Below are 16,560 nucleotides of genomic sequence, written 5' to 3' on the forward strand. Positions count from 1 at the left end.
GAATTACTTTCTCAGAATTCAAGGTTCTGGGATTGAAGTTGGAATTCTTAGAAAAAAGGTTGGAGTTAGGAGATTGGGGTCAGAATTTTGACTTTAATAATTCTGACTTTAATCTCAGAACTCTGAGAAAAGAGTCAGGCTTCGGGGATTGAAGTCGGAATTCTGAGGAAAAGGTCAGAGTTTTGAGATTGAGGTCGGAATTCTGACTTTAATCTCAGAATTCTGAGAAAAGAGTCAGGGTTATGGGATTGAAGTTGGAATTCGGAGGAAAAGTTTGGAGTTTTGAGATTGGGGTGAGAATTCTGACTTCAATAAGTCTCACTCTCATTTTAGAATTCTGAGAAAAAAAAAATTCTGGGATTACGATCAGAATTCCTCTTCAGTACCCTGTGTATGAAATGTGAAGTAAAATCATATAATAACATATTTATTTCAACATAATCAATAAAAGTAAAAATGATTAAAAAAAAAACTCGTTGAGTGAAAAGCTTGGTTTGCTCCGGCGCTAAGGATTATGCGTTGATAAAGCAGTGTCACTGTTGACACCTTGAATTACACAAACCTTGTTAGTAGAAAAGTGCTCCATCTTCATGTCATCATGATTAGAGCCTTTGTTCACAACTGGCACTGTAAATTGAGACAAATTGAGGCACTAATGTTTCAGAGTATCAGCCACGATAAGAAGCTGCCGGCGTCGTATTTACACTCACACATCCACATTAAATATGAAATACATCATTTTACACATTTATGTCTATCATTAGCGATAATAATTATTAATTTTTAGGCTAGAAATTAATTTTGATTATTCAGAAGAGGATAAGGATCATAATGTTTTGGAAATTACAAAATGAAAGATAAATTAGTCTGAGGAAGTCAGAACTGTGATATTAAAGACAGATTTTGTGAGAACATGTCCAAATTAAAGGCAAAGTTTCTGAGGAAATGTCCAAATTACAGTCAGAATTCTGAGATTAAGACAGATTTCCGGGAAAAAAGTCCTAATAAAAGTCAAAAATCTAAGATCTTGTAATCTGAGTGTTGGAATTCTGAGATTTAAATCCGAATTCCGATTAAAACTGACACTTAAATGTCAGATTTGTGTCTTTTTTATTTAATATTTAGTTTTAATCATAATCCTCCGCTGTAGCTTCAGGCTGAAATAACATCCCCTTATTAACTGTTCTGTTAAACTCCACCTGCGCTCAGGTTTGTTCCTGCGAGTCTTCTCTGTGAGACGTCTCGTTCCTCGTCTCTCAGGAGACGAGTGTGACACAGCGACAACGTCTGGTACAAATCGCAGCTGAGCGCTTTTCGGACGTGCTGCAGGAAGGAAGCTCCATCCCGGGGAAAAGGTTCCGTCTCTTTGTTTGCCAGGACAGTTGAGATTTGTCGAGACATGATGTGGACATGTCCTCAGAGGATTCTCAGTGCAGTGTCTCCTCTGTTGCTGCTGAAAAAGTTAACAGACTCTGCTGACACTGGGGTTTGATTAATGAGAGGAGAAAATGTTTCCACACAGACGGATGGACAGGGACAGACAGAGAGAGGTGGAGACAGGAGAAGTCCTTTTTACCCGTGCAGGGAAGCCAAACAACGTCCTCGACGACATAATGTAGAGACAGGAAAGTCACTGTGGTGCATAATGTATTATTCTGGAAACTGTGGCGTTGAAACTTTAATGAATCACTATATTACGCTTTAGAGAAGTCATGTGTTTCTCTGTGATCTTGAGGTCTTAAAACCTGGCTGCAGCTGAAGAGAAACCGTCCACATGAGCGTCTGCCTTTGGGGGACATTTAGATTAAGATACGAGCTGTGTTAGCTGACGTCACGATGCATATACTAGACAATACGTAAGTCAGTCAATATGTCAAAGATCATAAAAGTGACGGTGGATAGATGTCATACTAAAACAGAGACAGACTAACAGGAAGACATTTTACTGGATCCCCACGGATCCAGAGAGACAGTGGAGGTCAATTCAATTTTATTTGTATAGCAACAAATCACAACATCCATTATCTCAAGGCAGAAACCTTTACAATATAATAGAGAGAAGAGAAGTGTCTGACAGAACCACACTCGAAGATGTACGGCCATGTGCCTAGACAGGTTGTGGTGAAAGGAAATATGGGGGGACAAAGGAGAGGTGGGGGGGAGAGGAGGTATGGTAGTGAACAGTTATCAGTTTAGAGAAGACAGTTCTGAATCATTTATGTTATGTTTATAGAACAATAACATCATTTACATAAGCAGCAGCAGACATTGTTGATATACAGTAAAATGACTGATTATGAGCTGAAGAAAAAGACCCCACGAGTTCCTGAAATCACTGAGAGTTTGTGAATTTGAAGAAATAAATCAAGGCCCTTGACAGTTTTTCAAAAACCACCCGAAATAGATCAACATTACTCGTCTACCACACGTATGTAAGATTTGGTCACGTCTTACAGTAAGGAGAGACGTGGGGTCAGAACTTAAACAGTTTGAACATAAACTTTACATCCAAATTGGAAACTTTCCATGGGATTGAATTGGAATTTCAATTCAAAGTAAAATCAAATTTCTGAATAAAGCGCGTGTTACAGTCAGGCTGAGAGTGTGATGACGAGGACCGTTTGTCTTCTGAGTTGGAGAAGAATCCATTTGTGGCATCGAGTCGTCCCTAATTATGATTGAAGGGACAAACAGAATCAGTGTTGAGTTCCTGGACTCTCTCTGCACTCGTACGTCATGTTACAGGGTCAGAGTGAAAAGGTCAGTGTGTTATGTCAGTGTCTCCAGGGTCCTGCTCTCTCTCCCTCCCTCCATGCATAATGAACGGTGCAGACGTGCTTTGTCTAACACGGGCTTCTCTCACAGGGCCGCCGTTCAGACCGGGGCCTTTAATTCAATTTGTGTAAAAGCATCCGCACGACATTGTTCATTGTTTCCCCTGTAGCTTGGATCGAAGCCACAGACGCAGCCACAGCAGAGGCTTAAATATTCAGTTCGGCAAAAACAACAGAGTGTACAGTACAAACAAAACATGCTGCACGGCCCAGACTCATGAATTACATTTGAAACACTAATGAATGTCACTGTTTCTTATGTCGACGATGGTGTTGGTGAGGAATATTTATATTTAACTGAAGTAAAGTAAGGCTGAGTGATGACTTTTAAATAATATCTGGTTGTTTTTAGGCCATATACTGTATATAAAGAATATCAAAATTTTTAGACGTTTGTGCTTCTCACAGATCAGTAAAAATACTTAAATGCTTAATTTAATAGAAAAATGTTCCCTTTTTGTTCTGGTAAAAACCACAAAAACATGATATTCACCACACATAATCAACAATGTGTCTTTAACAATTTGACCAAATCTGAAATGGATCTGATAATCCCTGTGTGAACAGAACCTTGAGATTATCTACCAATATCAGTCTGATGCAGTATAGAAATAAGCAGCCGTTCTAGTCGTGGAAATCTCTCTTTGTCTATTGAAGCTTTTACGTCATTTTATGTGGTTTACAGATCATGTTGCGATTAACTTTTTCTTTTATTTTAAGATATCCAATCCAGTATTTTTGGCCAGTATCGGACTGATAATGATACTGGGTTTCATATCGGCTTATTTCTTATTACTAGGTTAATTCTACAACTCAAATTGATTGATTTTGAGATTAAATAAACTTTAAATCCCTTTTTATCAGCCTCAATAATCTGATAAACTAACACTAAAGGCCCATTTATACCCCATTTTCAAACGTTACCTCGGTCACTACCCTACACACTTCAGAGCATCTATTTACTTGGTATGGACGTTATGTAATAACTCCTCTAGAGGGCAGTGCGGAGTTGCAGGCATCAATAAACATGGTGACCGTTATATTTTTATTTATTCCCGAAATTTAAAAATGCTTGTATAGACTTTTGTTTGTCATTCTTCCTGAATGATTGGACGATTGACTCCTCACTGCCCCCCATGATTTCCACTCGTATTCGTCCGTTTCGTACGTTAGCGAAAGCTCTCCTGCGACGGACGATAAGCTCCGCCCATCTTCGCCTTTTGCGTTGAGTATAAGTGGGCCTTGAAATCCTATCTACACGGAAACAGAACCAAATGTAAATGCTAATGAAATGTAACTAAAAGCTGTAGTATACATGCCAGGCCTGTGTGTGGCGCTGTGACACTGCTACAGCAATACCAGAGTAGAAGTAGACACCGCAAGCTGTCTACAAACTTTTATTAAATAATTACAGTATACCAAACAAACTCCAAACACAAGAAGAGGAAGACATAGATGATGAAAGATAAAGGACAGCTGGAATTAAGAGATAGGTGGGATTATGACATCTTCCTTTTCCCAAAGTAGCGGATTAGGTGGTGTTTTTAAGATTTTACCAATCTGGGACCTGGGATTCAGGGTTAGGGTTAGTATCTTGGAAAAAAAGGACAGAACAACTCACTCATTCAACATTTTTTTTAACAATTCTATAGCCATAAAATCCACATAAATCCAGATTATCATGATGCTCATAAGAGGGTTAATCGCCAAGTACGATAAACAAACTTTAGTGGATTCACCTCAATGTTGACTAACTGGAGCTGGAAACGTCTCTTTTCTACGCTGATACTTAACACCTCGACAGTTTAGTGTCACACGACAACAACACAGAGCTGTTAACCTTGAAATTTGGGAAGCTTGTAACCGGTGCTTATCAAGTTAATGAACGCAGGTATCTCTGCGGCGCAGAGGGACGTTTCCCCGTCTCATCAGCCAGCTGTCTGTCCACATTCACCAGCTTTTCAAATGACTTGGTACGCGGCTTCCCTCGCTGAGAGTGAGCCAGGTGTTGAATATGAGCTTAGAACAAAAACAGGATAAACTGAAACTGTTATTAGCACATTTGTGTCTCGCGCCCTGTAAAGGTGTGTGTGTGTGTGTGTAAGGTGACGCTGTGAGGTGTGTGGCATGGCTCAGCATATTTTCACGAGTCGCTGAGCCCTCGTGTGGAAAGCCCTCAATGGTTTCTGGTGCCTTCCATCATGAATTATTGATCAGCCTCTCCTGCACTGTCAACTGTGTCCTTATGTTTCCACGTCCTCACACAGCAGAGCGGGCCCCGGTGTTTTTCATTAATGTAATGTCTGCTCCGCTCATTAAAAGCCTCTTTCCTAAAGCCTTTTCTTCCGTCTTTCAGGTCACACATCTCTCATCTGAAATGTTCCTCCGATGATGCAAATGTGCAATGTGGCTGTGGAGAGAAATAACTGTTGTTATATTTTTATTTCCCCCTCTTATAAACGATGCCATTTTCTTTTCTCATTTAGAGTCTGGACGGGAACGTGGTGGTGAGGAGCGACGCTCGCGTCTCCTCCCTCACTCTGAAGTCAGTGAAGTACACGGACGCCGGTCAGTATCTGTGCACGGCACGCAGCGCCATCGGAGAGGACAGTCAGTCTGCGTATCTGGAGGTCCGATGTAAGTATGTGTGCGGTTTCTCACACTGGATGCGCACGAGAGCAGGTGAAAGTGATGCAGGGTCCACGGCGTGTTGCGCATAACGAGATGCATTCAAAGACCCCGGTTAATGTCGTCACTTCTATGTGCAAAGGAATGAAGGAAATAAACAATTAAACAATCGGAAATCTTGTTTTAATCATGAAAAAAGCTTTGAACCGATTAATCGGTTATCAAAATAGTTGTCGATTAATTTCGTAATAGATTAATAATTGATTAATTGTTTCAGCTCCACACTTGAGTAACATATTAAATAAAAAAGAACGACAACTGTTATTGGTGTGTAAATGTGTTACAATATAAATGTAAACACACTGGTATTAATCTTCCTGTTGAGCATATATTTTGTTCCCTCTTATCTTAACATCCTCTCCTGACCTCTGACCTTACTGTATCTACACCACCCTCTTGCCTCAATGTGAGTCCGTCTCTGCTGCACAAGTTCTGTCCTCTGGTTTATTTCCTCTGTGTTTGTACTGAATGTTAACGGAAAAACACAGCGGAAATTAAATGTCCTGCTCGACAAACATGTAGAGAAGTGGTGTTCACACCTTGACCTTTGTGTGTGTTGTTGTTGTGAGTTTATCAGCTTGAGTGAGTAAACCTAAACCCATGAAACATGTTTTTCCAGGTGTAAACCAGTATATACTGTAGACCAGAGTTATAGCCTCAGAAAAGGAGGTTTAGTTATGTCAGATCAGCCACTTCAGCTCATCCTTTTCCCCTCATATTTATCCCCCCTGTGAATGTGTGAAGACGACCAGATGGAACCAGCACTCGGGTCAACGTGATCTAATATTCCTGGATCTTTTCTTTCCTGCTTTGTCCTCAAACGACCTGCCGAGAGCCGCGTAACATGTCACACAGTTATTCCTGGCAGCGGAGCTTCTTTCTCACTTACTGGAAACTCCTTTATTGAAAAAGCAGTTACTTTCACATCTGAATAGAAACATTTTCACTTTATTTTAACAGTAAAAACATTAGCAGTCATTTCCCCGAATAAAAATCAATATCGTTGCAACTCGGTCCAGAAAATACGAGCCGTTTATCTGAACATCCTCAACTCTGACCTGATCTAAATCTAAAATCATTCTTCTAGCACAGTGTGAGTCAGTCTGCGTCTGCTGAAGCAGTTTTTCCTCGTAGAAGTCAAATCTGACTTGATTTTAAAACACGTGGGAGATACAGACACAACAAACTCTCTATATTTTAATCCTGAGAAACCACAGGCGAGACGATCCAGACCAGGACCAGACAGGACCACACACTTTAAACCATTTCAAGCTAGAGATTCAAGGGATTTGTGATCTCACAGAATCTCACATGATTTAACTGCATTGCGTCATGGAAACGAACCACGTGGATCTTTTTTTGTGAATCGACCTCGCGCCTATTTTTCACACGAGCGCCGCACACGTAACTGCAAAAATATTCAGTGAAAATGATCAATGTTCATCACAGTTTCATGTCGATATCTGACACAATAATTATATCACACAGCACAGCACGTCCTGTTCCTGTTTCAAAGTAAAAGCACCACAGCTTTCTCCAATTCCCTGATTACAGTAAGTTTTATTGTGAAACATGCGCAGACACGAGAGTTCCTGGCATTTACATGAGAGCACTCATTCCCAAAGCACTGGGTCGGGACCCACAGATGGGTCACGGGTGATTTGTTTTGGGTCCCTAAAGTCAGCTTGATTTCTAGAGCACATTTAAAAACAACCAGGGTTTACAGAGTTAAAGGCACAGCAACATAAAAGGCATAAAACAAACATAAAATCAATCAAAGCATAAAAGTAAAACAGGAAAATAATTGACACAACAGATTTAAATTCCTTTCCAAAGTTTGGGGGCAGCTATGCAAAAGAATTTTTAGTTCCAATTCATCCCAATATGTGTTAAATAACGTGTTACAGATATGGCTGTAAATTAGTCGCGATATTATGTACAAATTTGCTCTTGTCACTATTTTGAGTCATGATTTGGTTCACAATAGTTTGCCATCTTTTAAAAAACTGTGTCCCCCAAATAGAAAGTTTGGAAAAACACTGATTTAAAAAATAGGTTTTGTGATTTTCAAGAGCAAACAAAACCATGATGATGTTAAAGAAAATGTGATTTTACCTGAGTCTCACACACATTTTTAAAGGTCCAGTATCTAAGATTTGGTGATGTCTTAAGACAAGACTGAAGACTCGTTGGCCGTTTTTCAATATCCATACTTGTGTGTACTTGTGCGTACTTGCGTACTCCCGTACTTGTGAAAACGTCATCAGCCTCAGTCCAAGTGCTGTTCCAATTCTCAAGTAAGCGAACAGCGAGGACGGTTCTCAAACCCGGAAGTGTTCTCGCTCCGCCCATGTTTACCAAGTATGCATCGGAGGTGAGTTAAGCGTACTTGGGATGGCCATGTATCCCAGAATACATTTCGGCGGAGCACAAAAAAGGATATTGTTATTGTTTGGTTGAATTGTGAGCTTTAGCTGCTGTAGAACCATGGCGACGCAAAATATCGCCCTCTACTAAGGACAGGGGTTCCTGCAGGTCCTTGAAAGTTTGTGAATTTGACCAAAAAAAATTCAAGGCCCTTGAAAGTTTTGGAAAATTGCAACATGGGGTCATGGAAAGTGCTTAAATTTTGTGCAAGAAATATGTTAACTTGATATTTAGGTAAATGTCTCCTGCTGCCAATGTGTCTTGAAATGGTCCTTGAAATCCTTGAAAGTTTGTGAATTTGAAAAAAAAAGAATTTTGTGCAATTTTAATTTAATTGTCACTAACGGACAACATGATTCCACGCTACTTTCTGATGTAATTTTTTGTTATTATTCAAATTCACAGACTCCTGTGAGTCTATGAACATTTTCTATACATTGTATGTTTATACAAACATAATTATGCATTGCAGATTAAATTTTATTCCAGTAAAACTCTGAAAATGTTACACACTGGACAATGTTTTCTCTGTCCAGTGTGCTCTGAAATTTTCTTCACACACAGTTTTATTTTATTGTCCCAAAATCAAATTAATTTCAACAGAAACTGTTTTTTTGTTGTTTTTTTTGTTTCGTAGACGCTCCAAAGATTCACGGTGAAGTCGCCGTTTACACCTGGGAGGGAAATGCGGTGAACATCAGCTGTGAGGTCAGAGCGCATCCCAATAATGTGTCCATCGTCTGGCTGAGAGACGGACTGCAGCTGCCCAACTCCAACACCAGCAACATAAAGGTCTACAGGACACCAGCAAGCAGCTTCCTGCAGGTACACACACACTCTCAGGCAGCAGTCTTAGTGAGGACACGCACATACACTCAGAAATAATGTATTGATCCCTGCAGGAGGAATTTGGTTTTTGTTACAGAAAATAACATAGATTTACAGCCTGTACTAAGATACATAGACCATTTAAAACATAATAAAGATGTTATTTATTGTCCATATTATTATTATTAGGGTCAGAGCGCTCAAAAGTGCAGAAACTCAAGGAGTTATTATTCTTATTTTTCCTCAAAATGAAGCTTTCCCGTGCTCCAAAAACTCTCCCAAAAGCGCATCAATCCTGATAGAAATTTGAAATGTTTCACGTACATGAACGAAAACTGGTACGCGCATTAATCATGTCAGACCGGTCCAAAAAGTCAATAAGGACTTTCCCGTACCTCTCACAGGAAAGCCGCCATCTTGGTTAGAACAGCCCATTTTTTCAATTTTGGAGATTTCGCACCAGTGGTACTTGAACTAACTGTGTACAGGTTCATAAAAACTGTGGACTACAGGTGTTTTCTATGGTTTGAATGGAAATGTCTGTGTGTTGCGTTCAATGCTGTCAAAAAATTATAACAATACTAAGGATTTTATTAGCGCTCCAATGATTAATCAGTTTGAGTCTATTTTTCAATAATTAAAACCAGTTTCTGTGATTTTCAGCTCCTTAAATGTGAATATTTTCAGTTTTCTTTGCTCCATGATGATTAAACTTGAATCATTTTTGGTTTTTGGACAATGAGACTTTTTAGGAACATCATCATATATATTTATATATATGTATATATATATATATATTTACCTCTTTGTCAAACATACTGTGTGTAACCTAATATACTGAATACATGTAAGTGTTGAAATGAGCAACTATGTCGGTTTTGAAGCTAAATGCAGATGCAGCACATTTGTAAACACACAAGCTCAGTGGACATCAGGGATGTTATTGTTGTACAGTAGTAATTACAGTCATTGACTCAGAAGGTGGTGGAGTTATATATATACACACACACACATATATATAGTCTTGTTTCCATGACTTCAGAGGACATTACATCAACTTAGATATATTTCCTTGAGACATACCCTGACCTTCACCTTAACCTAACAGATCTTAAAATGTAATAATTAACATTACCATAAAGTGACTGTGTGAACAGATGTATGTCCCCACAACATAATGCCTAATGCCTGGAACACACACAGGTTCACACAGCTGTCCTTTTAAGGACTCCACATTGACCTCCATTTATCTGGACAGCCTTAACATCGTCAGCATTTTCCCTTAACTTAACCAGTTCCTCAGAAATGAGGTTCTGCCTCATTAAGACCGGGTGTTATGTCTCCATGAGGACTTAACTGGTCCTGACAAGGTCCATGTACTTGACAGAAAATGTCCACAGGCAAGTAAAGACACACATTCTGGTTTCCATGACTTCAGAGGACATAACATTGAATTACAAGTATTTCCCCAATACTTATTTTAACCTTCACCTTCACTTTAACCGAACATGTATTCACCTTAAAATGTAGTAATTTTCGATATAGAAATGAGCTTCTGCCTCATTAAGACCAGGTTTTATGTCTCTATGAGGACTGTACAGGTCCTGACAAGGTCGGTGTTTATAGAAAAGGTCCTAGAGAGGTAACAAATACAAGCAAACACACACAGTTTAAAACATGATTTACACTCTATAGCGTGAATGTAATATGTAGAGACCTTCCACTCAGTCATTCATTCATTCATTCACTCACTCACTCACTCACACACACACAAACCCCTGGTGTCATCAACATTTCATGACTCCAGGCCTGAAGTGAAGGCTTTTCTTTTGGCTCCACTGTGTTAAAAAAAGAAAAAAAAACTCGAATGAATAATTCAGCAGAGAGGAAGAAGCTCACGGCAACGAGAAATAAGCTCCACTAATGGACAAACAAAAAGGTCACCTTCAGAGTGTCTGACACTCACACACTCACCCCCTCATGTATCTTTATTTACTCGGCCTCGGCCTCTTTCAGATCAGCCCTCAGTCTGAGGACGACTTTGGGAGTTACAACTGCACGGCGTCCAACGAGCTGGGAACCAGGTCCAAGGAGTTCCTTCTCATCCAGGCCGGTCAGTCTCCTTCTCCACCATCATCATACTGTGATTCAAACTCATATCATTATCATCACTGGCTGGGGTTCTCAAAGAGTGGGTCAGATCATGGGTGATTTGTTCTGGGTCCCTAAAAACAAATTTGTGGAATTTTCTCCAACCTTTTACGTTACATTTATGTGTTTTGTTTTAAAATAATCTGCAGAAAACAGTGACTTTTGTCACCTGCATTTGACATACGAGCACATGGGATTTTTACGTTTCTTAATCCACTGGATTAACCGTTCTGTGACCGTCCTGTCTTCGCCATTTTGATCCACTAAATACAACTTTAACTGCTTATAGCTGTTAGCATCTTGTCCTTGAAATATATTCATCTGAACTAGTTCAATGTGAATGAACCATGTTACATTTAAACTTCCACCAAGTCTGTAATCTGGATTAGATGTGAAAGAAATTTTGTATGCTGTTAGAGTGTGTTATTCTGCAAACTCACACCAAATTTAGTTCAAATCCAATTACTTTTTCCTCTGAATTCTGAGTTTCTTTTTCAGATGTTTTGACAGAGATTTCTTTTACCAAAATTTACCAAAAATCTTATTTCTTCCTTTTTATTAAAATTTCAAATTTGTCTACATTTGATTACAGTGAAGTGTCAGGATGATAAATCCATAAAAAAATTAATAAATTAAGTCGGTAAGGATTTAGATTCCATATTTGATTCATTCAGTTTCATTTAATTTCAATGCAATTTAAACAAATATCTATCTGCATTATACACCAGTAACTGCATTAAATAATGTAATTAAAGAAAATAAAGTGCACTATTTAAAATATAACAGAATTTATGTAATAAAACTGTTATTTCTGCTGCTTGTTTTTGTCATAAATCATAGATTTCTTATCAAAGGTGAATCTTCTCTCTGATGTTATTTATATTATCTCTGAGCTCATAATAGAACAGTGTCTTCTTCATCATTGTCATCGTCGTCTCTCCTCTTGTCCTCAGAGGTGCCGTCCGCTCCCTTCATCAGCGAGGTCAGACCTTTCTCCACATCGGCTCAGATCCAGTTCGAGGCGCCCGAGTCCACAGGAGGCGTCCCCGTCCTCAGGTACAGAGCGGAGTGGAGGACGCAGGGACACGGAACCTGGCTGCACCAAGTCTACAACGTCCCAGACGGTGAGACAATCAGGCGGTTTATCAGGAAACATATTAAAAGGTTCTGTTTTAAACAATCTGACTTTTTAAATCCAGGTTTTACAAGTTTTCTGGTGAAAAAACGGTGTGATATTTGGGCTCATACTCATTATGGATCAACGTCTGATACCTGATAAAAAAAATGTTGGCCCATAACGTAATAGATTTTCTCTTTTTCCTCTGTCTGGTAAACTGTTAATTATAAGAAATAATTAAATGGAAATAAATACTGATCAACCATAGTATTATCACGATATTTAAGTCACAATACGATATTATCACAATATTTAAGTCACAATACGATGTTGTCACGATGTTTGAGTTGCAATACGATATTATCACGATGTTTAAATCACACGATATTTAAGTCACAATACGATGTTGTCACGATGTTTGAGTTGCAATACGATATTATCACGATGTTTAAATCACAATATGATATTATAACGATATTTAAGTCACAATACGATGTTGTCACGATGTTTGAGTTGCAATACGATATTATCACGATGTTTAAGTCACAATATGATATTATCACGACATTTAAGTCGAGATATGATATTAACTACTGTGTGAGTTTATCGCGATATGATTTTTGTAGTACTTTTGCAATACCTTGATATATCATATCGGAACTTGAATATTGTGATATATCATACTGTAATAATACCGTATTGTGACTTAAATATCTTGATAATATCCTAACGTGACTTAAATATCATGGTAATATCGTATCGGGACTTAAATATCGTGATAGTATCATATTCTGACTTAAATATTGCGATTATATCGTATGTTGCGATATGATAATATTGTGTATCTCTTGTGATTCCCACGCCTAATATATTGCAATGTACTCACACAACAGCTCTAGCGAGAGTGAGCACCGTCTAGTGGACAGAAACATTATTTGATTATTGTAATATTTATTTTTAACATCACTTAAAAAAGTATATACTAAAAAATAATACTTTGTGTCTCAAAATCGATATAATATCACCGCGCAAAATATTGCGATATTTCTCTGTATCCCTGACATTTTCCCGACATCTTTCTTTTCTAGTCTGTGTTTATTTTTAAGCCAAGTTGCGTCTTTTTGTTCATGTTGCGACGGATAAATGTGTTATTAAACTAAACTATTAAGATAATGGTCCATTATATACAGTATTTTTAATAAATACTAAATAATATATACATAAAACTAAAGTTTCACTGACTTAGCAACATTAATCATGTTTCTGAGAATAAAAAATGTATAATTTGTAATAACTTGCTGATTAATAATAATAAATAATGATCATGATGTCAATGTCAACTTTATTTATAAAGCACGTTTAAAACAATCTTAGTTCACCAAATTTCTGCAGACACAACAAAAACACAGCAGACATCAAAAAGCAATCATGAAACTAAGAAAATAAGAGATTCCAGCTCACCCTGAGTTGAATGTCAAGGAGACTTAAACATTTCTTCAGTCTCAGCTGCTCTTACATGAGAAGGTAAACTGTTTCATCAGAACATTCAGGAGAATCTGCTCTGAGGATCTCGTTGCTCTGTCTGCAAACGTCAATAAGTCGGGGCCAGACCTTTTAAATCCTTAAAAACAAGCAATAAAATCTTATAATTGATCTTTTTGGAGGGAAAACATTTTTGTAAAAAGGCACGAAGTAATACTTCTCATGAAGCTGTTAAAATCTTGCTACTGATTTTTATTTCCCGTTTTACAGTATGTCATATTTTATATATTTTACTGTCGCCAGAGACACTACAATATGATATTATCACGATATTTACATCACGATACGATATTATCATGAAATTTATGTCACAATGCGATATTATCATAATATTTAAGTCACAATACGATATTATCATGATATTGCGATAAAGTGAATATTTGCAAAATCATATAGTAGGGGTGGGGGTGGGGGAATCGATACAGTGAAATAGTGCGATATTTTGCATGGCAATATTATATCGCTTTTGAGACGCCAAGTATCAATTGACATTTTCTCGTCTGTTATGTTTTTTTAGCCACGTTGAGTCTTTTTGGTCATGTTGCGATGGATTAATGTTTGAAATGAGCACAAACATGTTTGAACATCTGCCCTCTGCTCTCTGCATTAATCACAAAGATGTGGGACACAGTGGCAGAGAGAGGGAAAGAGAGAGAGGAAGGGAGAGAAAGAGAGACAGTGAACCACTTAAACTCAGTCTATGTGAGGAAAAAGCAAAGTAAAAACTCTAAAGAATTTTTTTACGACAGTTTTAATGACACAAACCTTTGTTTTTAGTGCTCACAACTTATTCTGCATTTACTTGTGATGATGTTTTAACGTTTGTCTCAGTGCATATTTTAGTTATTGTATACTTTTATTGTGTTGTTTGTACAGCACTTGTTTTTAAATGTGGTATAGAAAATAAACCCTTAACTTAAGATGTTAATAATGTGCTTTTAAAATTACTGTGTTACTAAAACAGAAGTGCTGAGTTCAGACCGGGGTCATTTTCAGTCATCTAAGGCTCTGTGATTTACGTGACGCGGAAAACACGGACGGAATCAAAGAAAGTGTTGAAAACTGTTGTCAAACATGGAAATGATGTTTCTCAAACACCTTTGGTTTTGTTTACAAACATAAAGTTCATCAGTTTGAATGATTTCTTTGTTTTTACGGAGCAAAGAAACCAGGAAATATTCAACATTTGCTGAAAAATCACAGAAAGTTGACATTTTATGACCAAACAACAAATGATTCTTCGAGAAACTTCTATTTTCTTTATTTGGGTAATTGATGATTAACTGACTATTTCTTCTTCTTCACCTTCTTAACTTTCTCCTTCACCTTCTTCACCTTCTTTGTCACTTTCTTCTTCACTTTTTTCTTCAACTTCACCTTTTGCTTCTTTACTTTCTTCTCCTCGTCCTCATCTTCCTCCTTCTCCTCTTCTTCTTCAGGTTCCCTGGGTGAGTTGACGATCACAGGCCTGAAACCAGAGAGCAGTTATGAGATGACGCTCTCGGCCGTTAATGGTAAAGGTGAAGGTGAAAACAGCCCAGCAGAATTCTTCAAGACTGAACCTGTCCGTAAGTCTGTCTTTATTTATTTATTCTTCATGTCTACATGAATAAGATATCTCCTAACCTCCATCTTCTCTGTCTGTGCTCGTTTTTCCCTCTTTTCTGATTTAAAAAAAACTCAAGTTTATGGTCTGTGGAGGAGTAAACGTGGCACTGATTCACATTTAATCTTAATTCCACCGCTGAGTTATTAATCCCTTACTTTTGTGGTGGAATCCTACATTTATTACCATGGTGTGAGCGCCCTCTGCTGGTCACAGGATGTACATTGTTACTGCTTCACTTTAAATGTTTCATTTCTTCACGTTGTCTCTGTCTTTGCTTCTCATCTTCTTTCTTTTTTTTTATTTTATAAGATTAATCATCTTGTGTTTTTTATTATTTTACTTCACTTTGTTCATTCATTCATCAGACTCTCACTCTCAGAAAAGTAAGTGTATGATCTCCATATTTGTTTTGGCAGATTCATTTAGTTTACCTCAAATATTTAGTGGTTTTAGATTATTTCTGTTCAGGTTAAATCTATTAAAATAAAGATTATATGCCTTATACCTTATTTCCCATTTAACTTTGATTTTTCATCAGAATGTCTCACAGTTTCTCTGTTGTACAATTACAAGAAAAACATTTATGTCACTAAATTTAATGCCATGACAAAAATGTTTAATCATTGTCATTTAAAACATTTAAATCTCTTTTTTCTAGCAACAACAAAAACATAACATTAACAAGGAAATCAGGAGAAAATGGAAATAAGATGGAATCAATTTTATTTTCTTGATTCTTTTTAATCCTTTATATGTAATTTTTTTTTAAAAATTCACAATAAGTTCAAGAAAAAGAAAAAACTGATTTTTAGTTTAAAATAAAAAAATTTAGACGTTGAATAAACTGAATTTTTGATGTTTGGTCTGTTAATTATAGAACTGAAACTATTACTAAATTAACTATTTGTATCGTTAAGTTTTTTTCTGTCATTAAAATAAGGATTTTTTGGGGGTTTTTTCAGCTTCTTAAATGTCGATATATTCTAGTTTCTTTGCTCCATATAACAAAGAAATTTTGACAAACACTGATCATCATTTTGTGGACCAAACAAATACTTGATTATTTGATAAAATAATCATTAGTTGCAGCTCCAGTCAACAGCAAAAGAAAACCTAAATAAATAAAGAATTGGAATTATATTTAAGCAAAAATAACATTTCACTTCTTTTCACCTTTAAATTCAGCGTCTTTCTAACATTAAATGTGTGAATTATTCACTAAAATCTTTTATTTTCTGCTCCTGGTTTCGTTCTGTGTTTGGTGTAAATTATTTTTTGTTATAAACTCTTCAGTGAAGTGTTTTAGTGGATATTATTTTGTGTTAATCCTAATCCTAATCTCCTGAAACCTCTTCTCTTTCCTT

At 37.2% G+C, this 16,560-nt stretch overlaps 1 protein-coding gene across 1 annotated transcript in view; it reads left to right on the forward strand.

The window, feature by feature from the left end:
- LOC122773512 (neural cell adhesion molecule 1-like) overlaps window positions 1–15,926 on the forward strand; it is a 95,618-nt gene extending 79,692 nt beyond the window's left edge. The window contains exons 12-17 of the mRNA XM_044032270.1: window positions 5,321–5,471; window positions 8,587–8,774; window positions 10,794–10,890; window positions 11,882–12,052; window positions 15,027–15,155; window positions 15,562–15,926. Of these exons, the coding sequence (XP_043888205.1) occupies window positions 5,321–5,471; window positions 8,587–8,774; window positions 10,794–10,890; window positions 11,882–12,052; window positions 15,027–15,155; window positions 15,562–15,683 (858 nt within the window). The 3' untranslated portion in view covers window positions 15,684–15,926. The remainder of the gene's footprint in view (window positions 1–5,320; window positions 5,472–8,586; window positions 8,775–10,793; window positions 10,891–11,881; window positions 12,053–15,026; window positions 15,156–15,561) is intronic.
- The last annotated feature ends 634 nt before the right edge of the window (window positions 15,927–16,560 follow it).

The sequence above is a fragment of the Solea senegalensis genome, linkage group LG8 (assembly GCF_019176455.1).
Source record: "Solea senegalensis isolate Sse05_10M linkage group LG8, IFAPA_SoseM_1, whole genome shotgun sequence".
NCBI classification, from domain to species: Eukaryota; Metazoa; Chordata; class Actinopteri; order Pleuronectiformes; family Soleidae; genus Solea; species Solea senegalensis.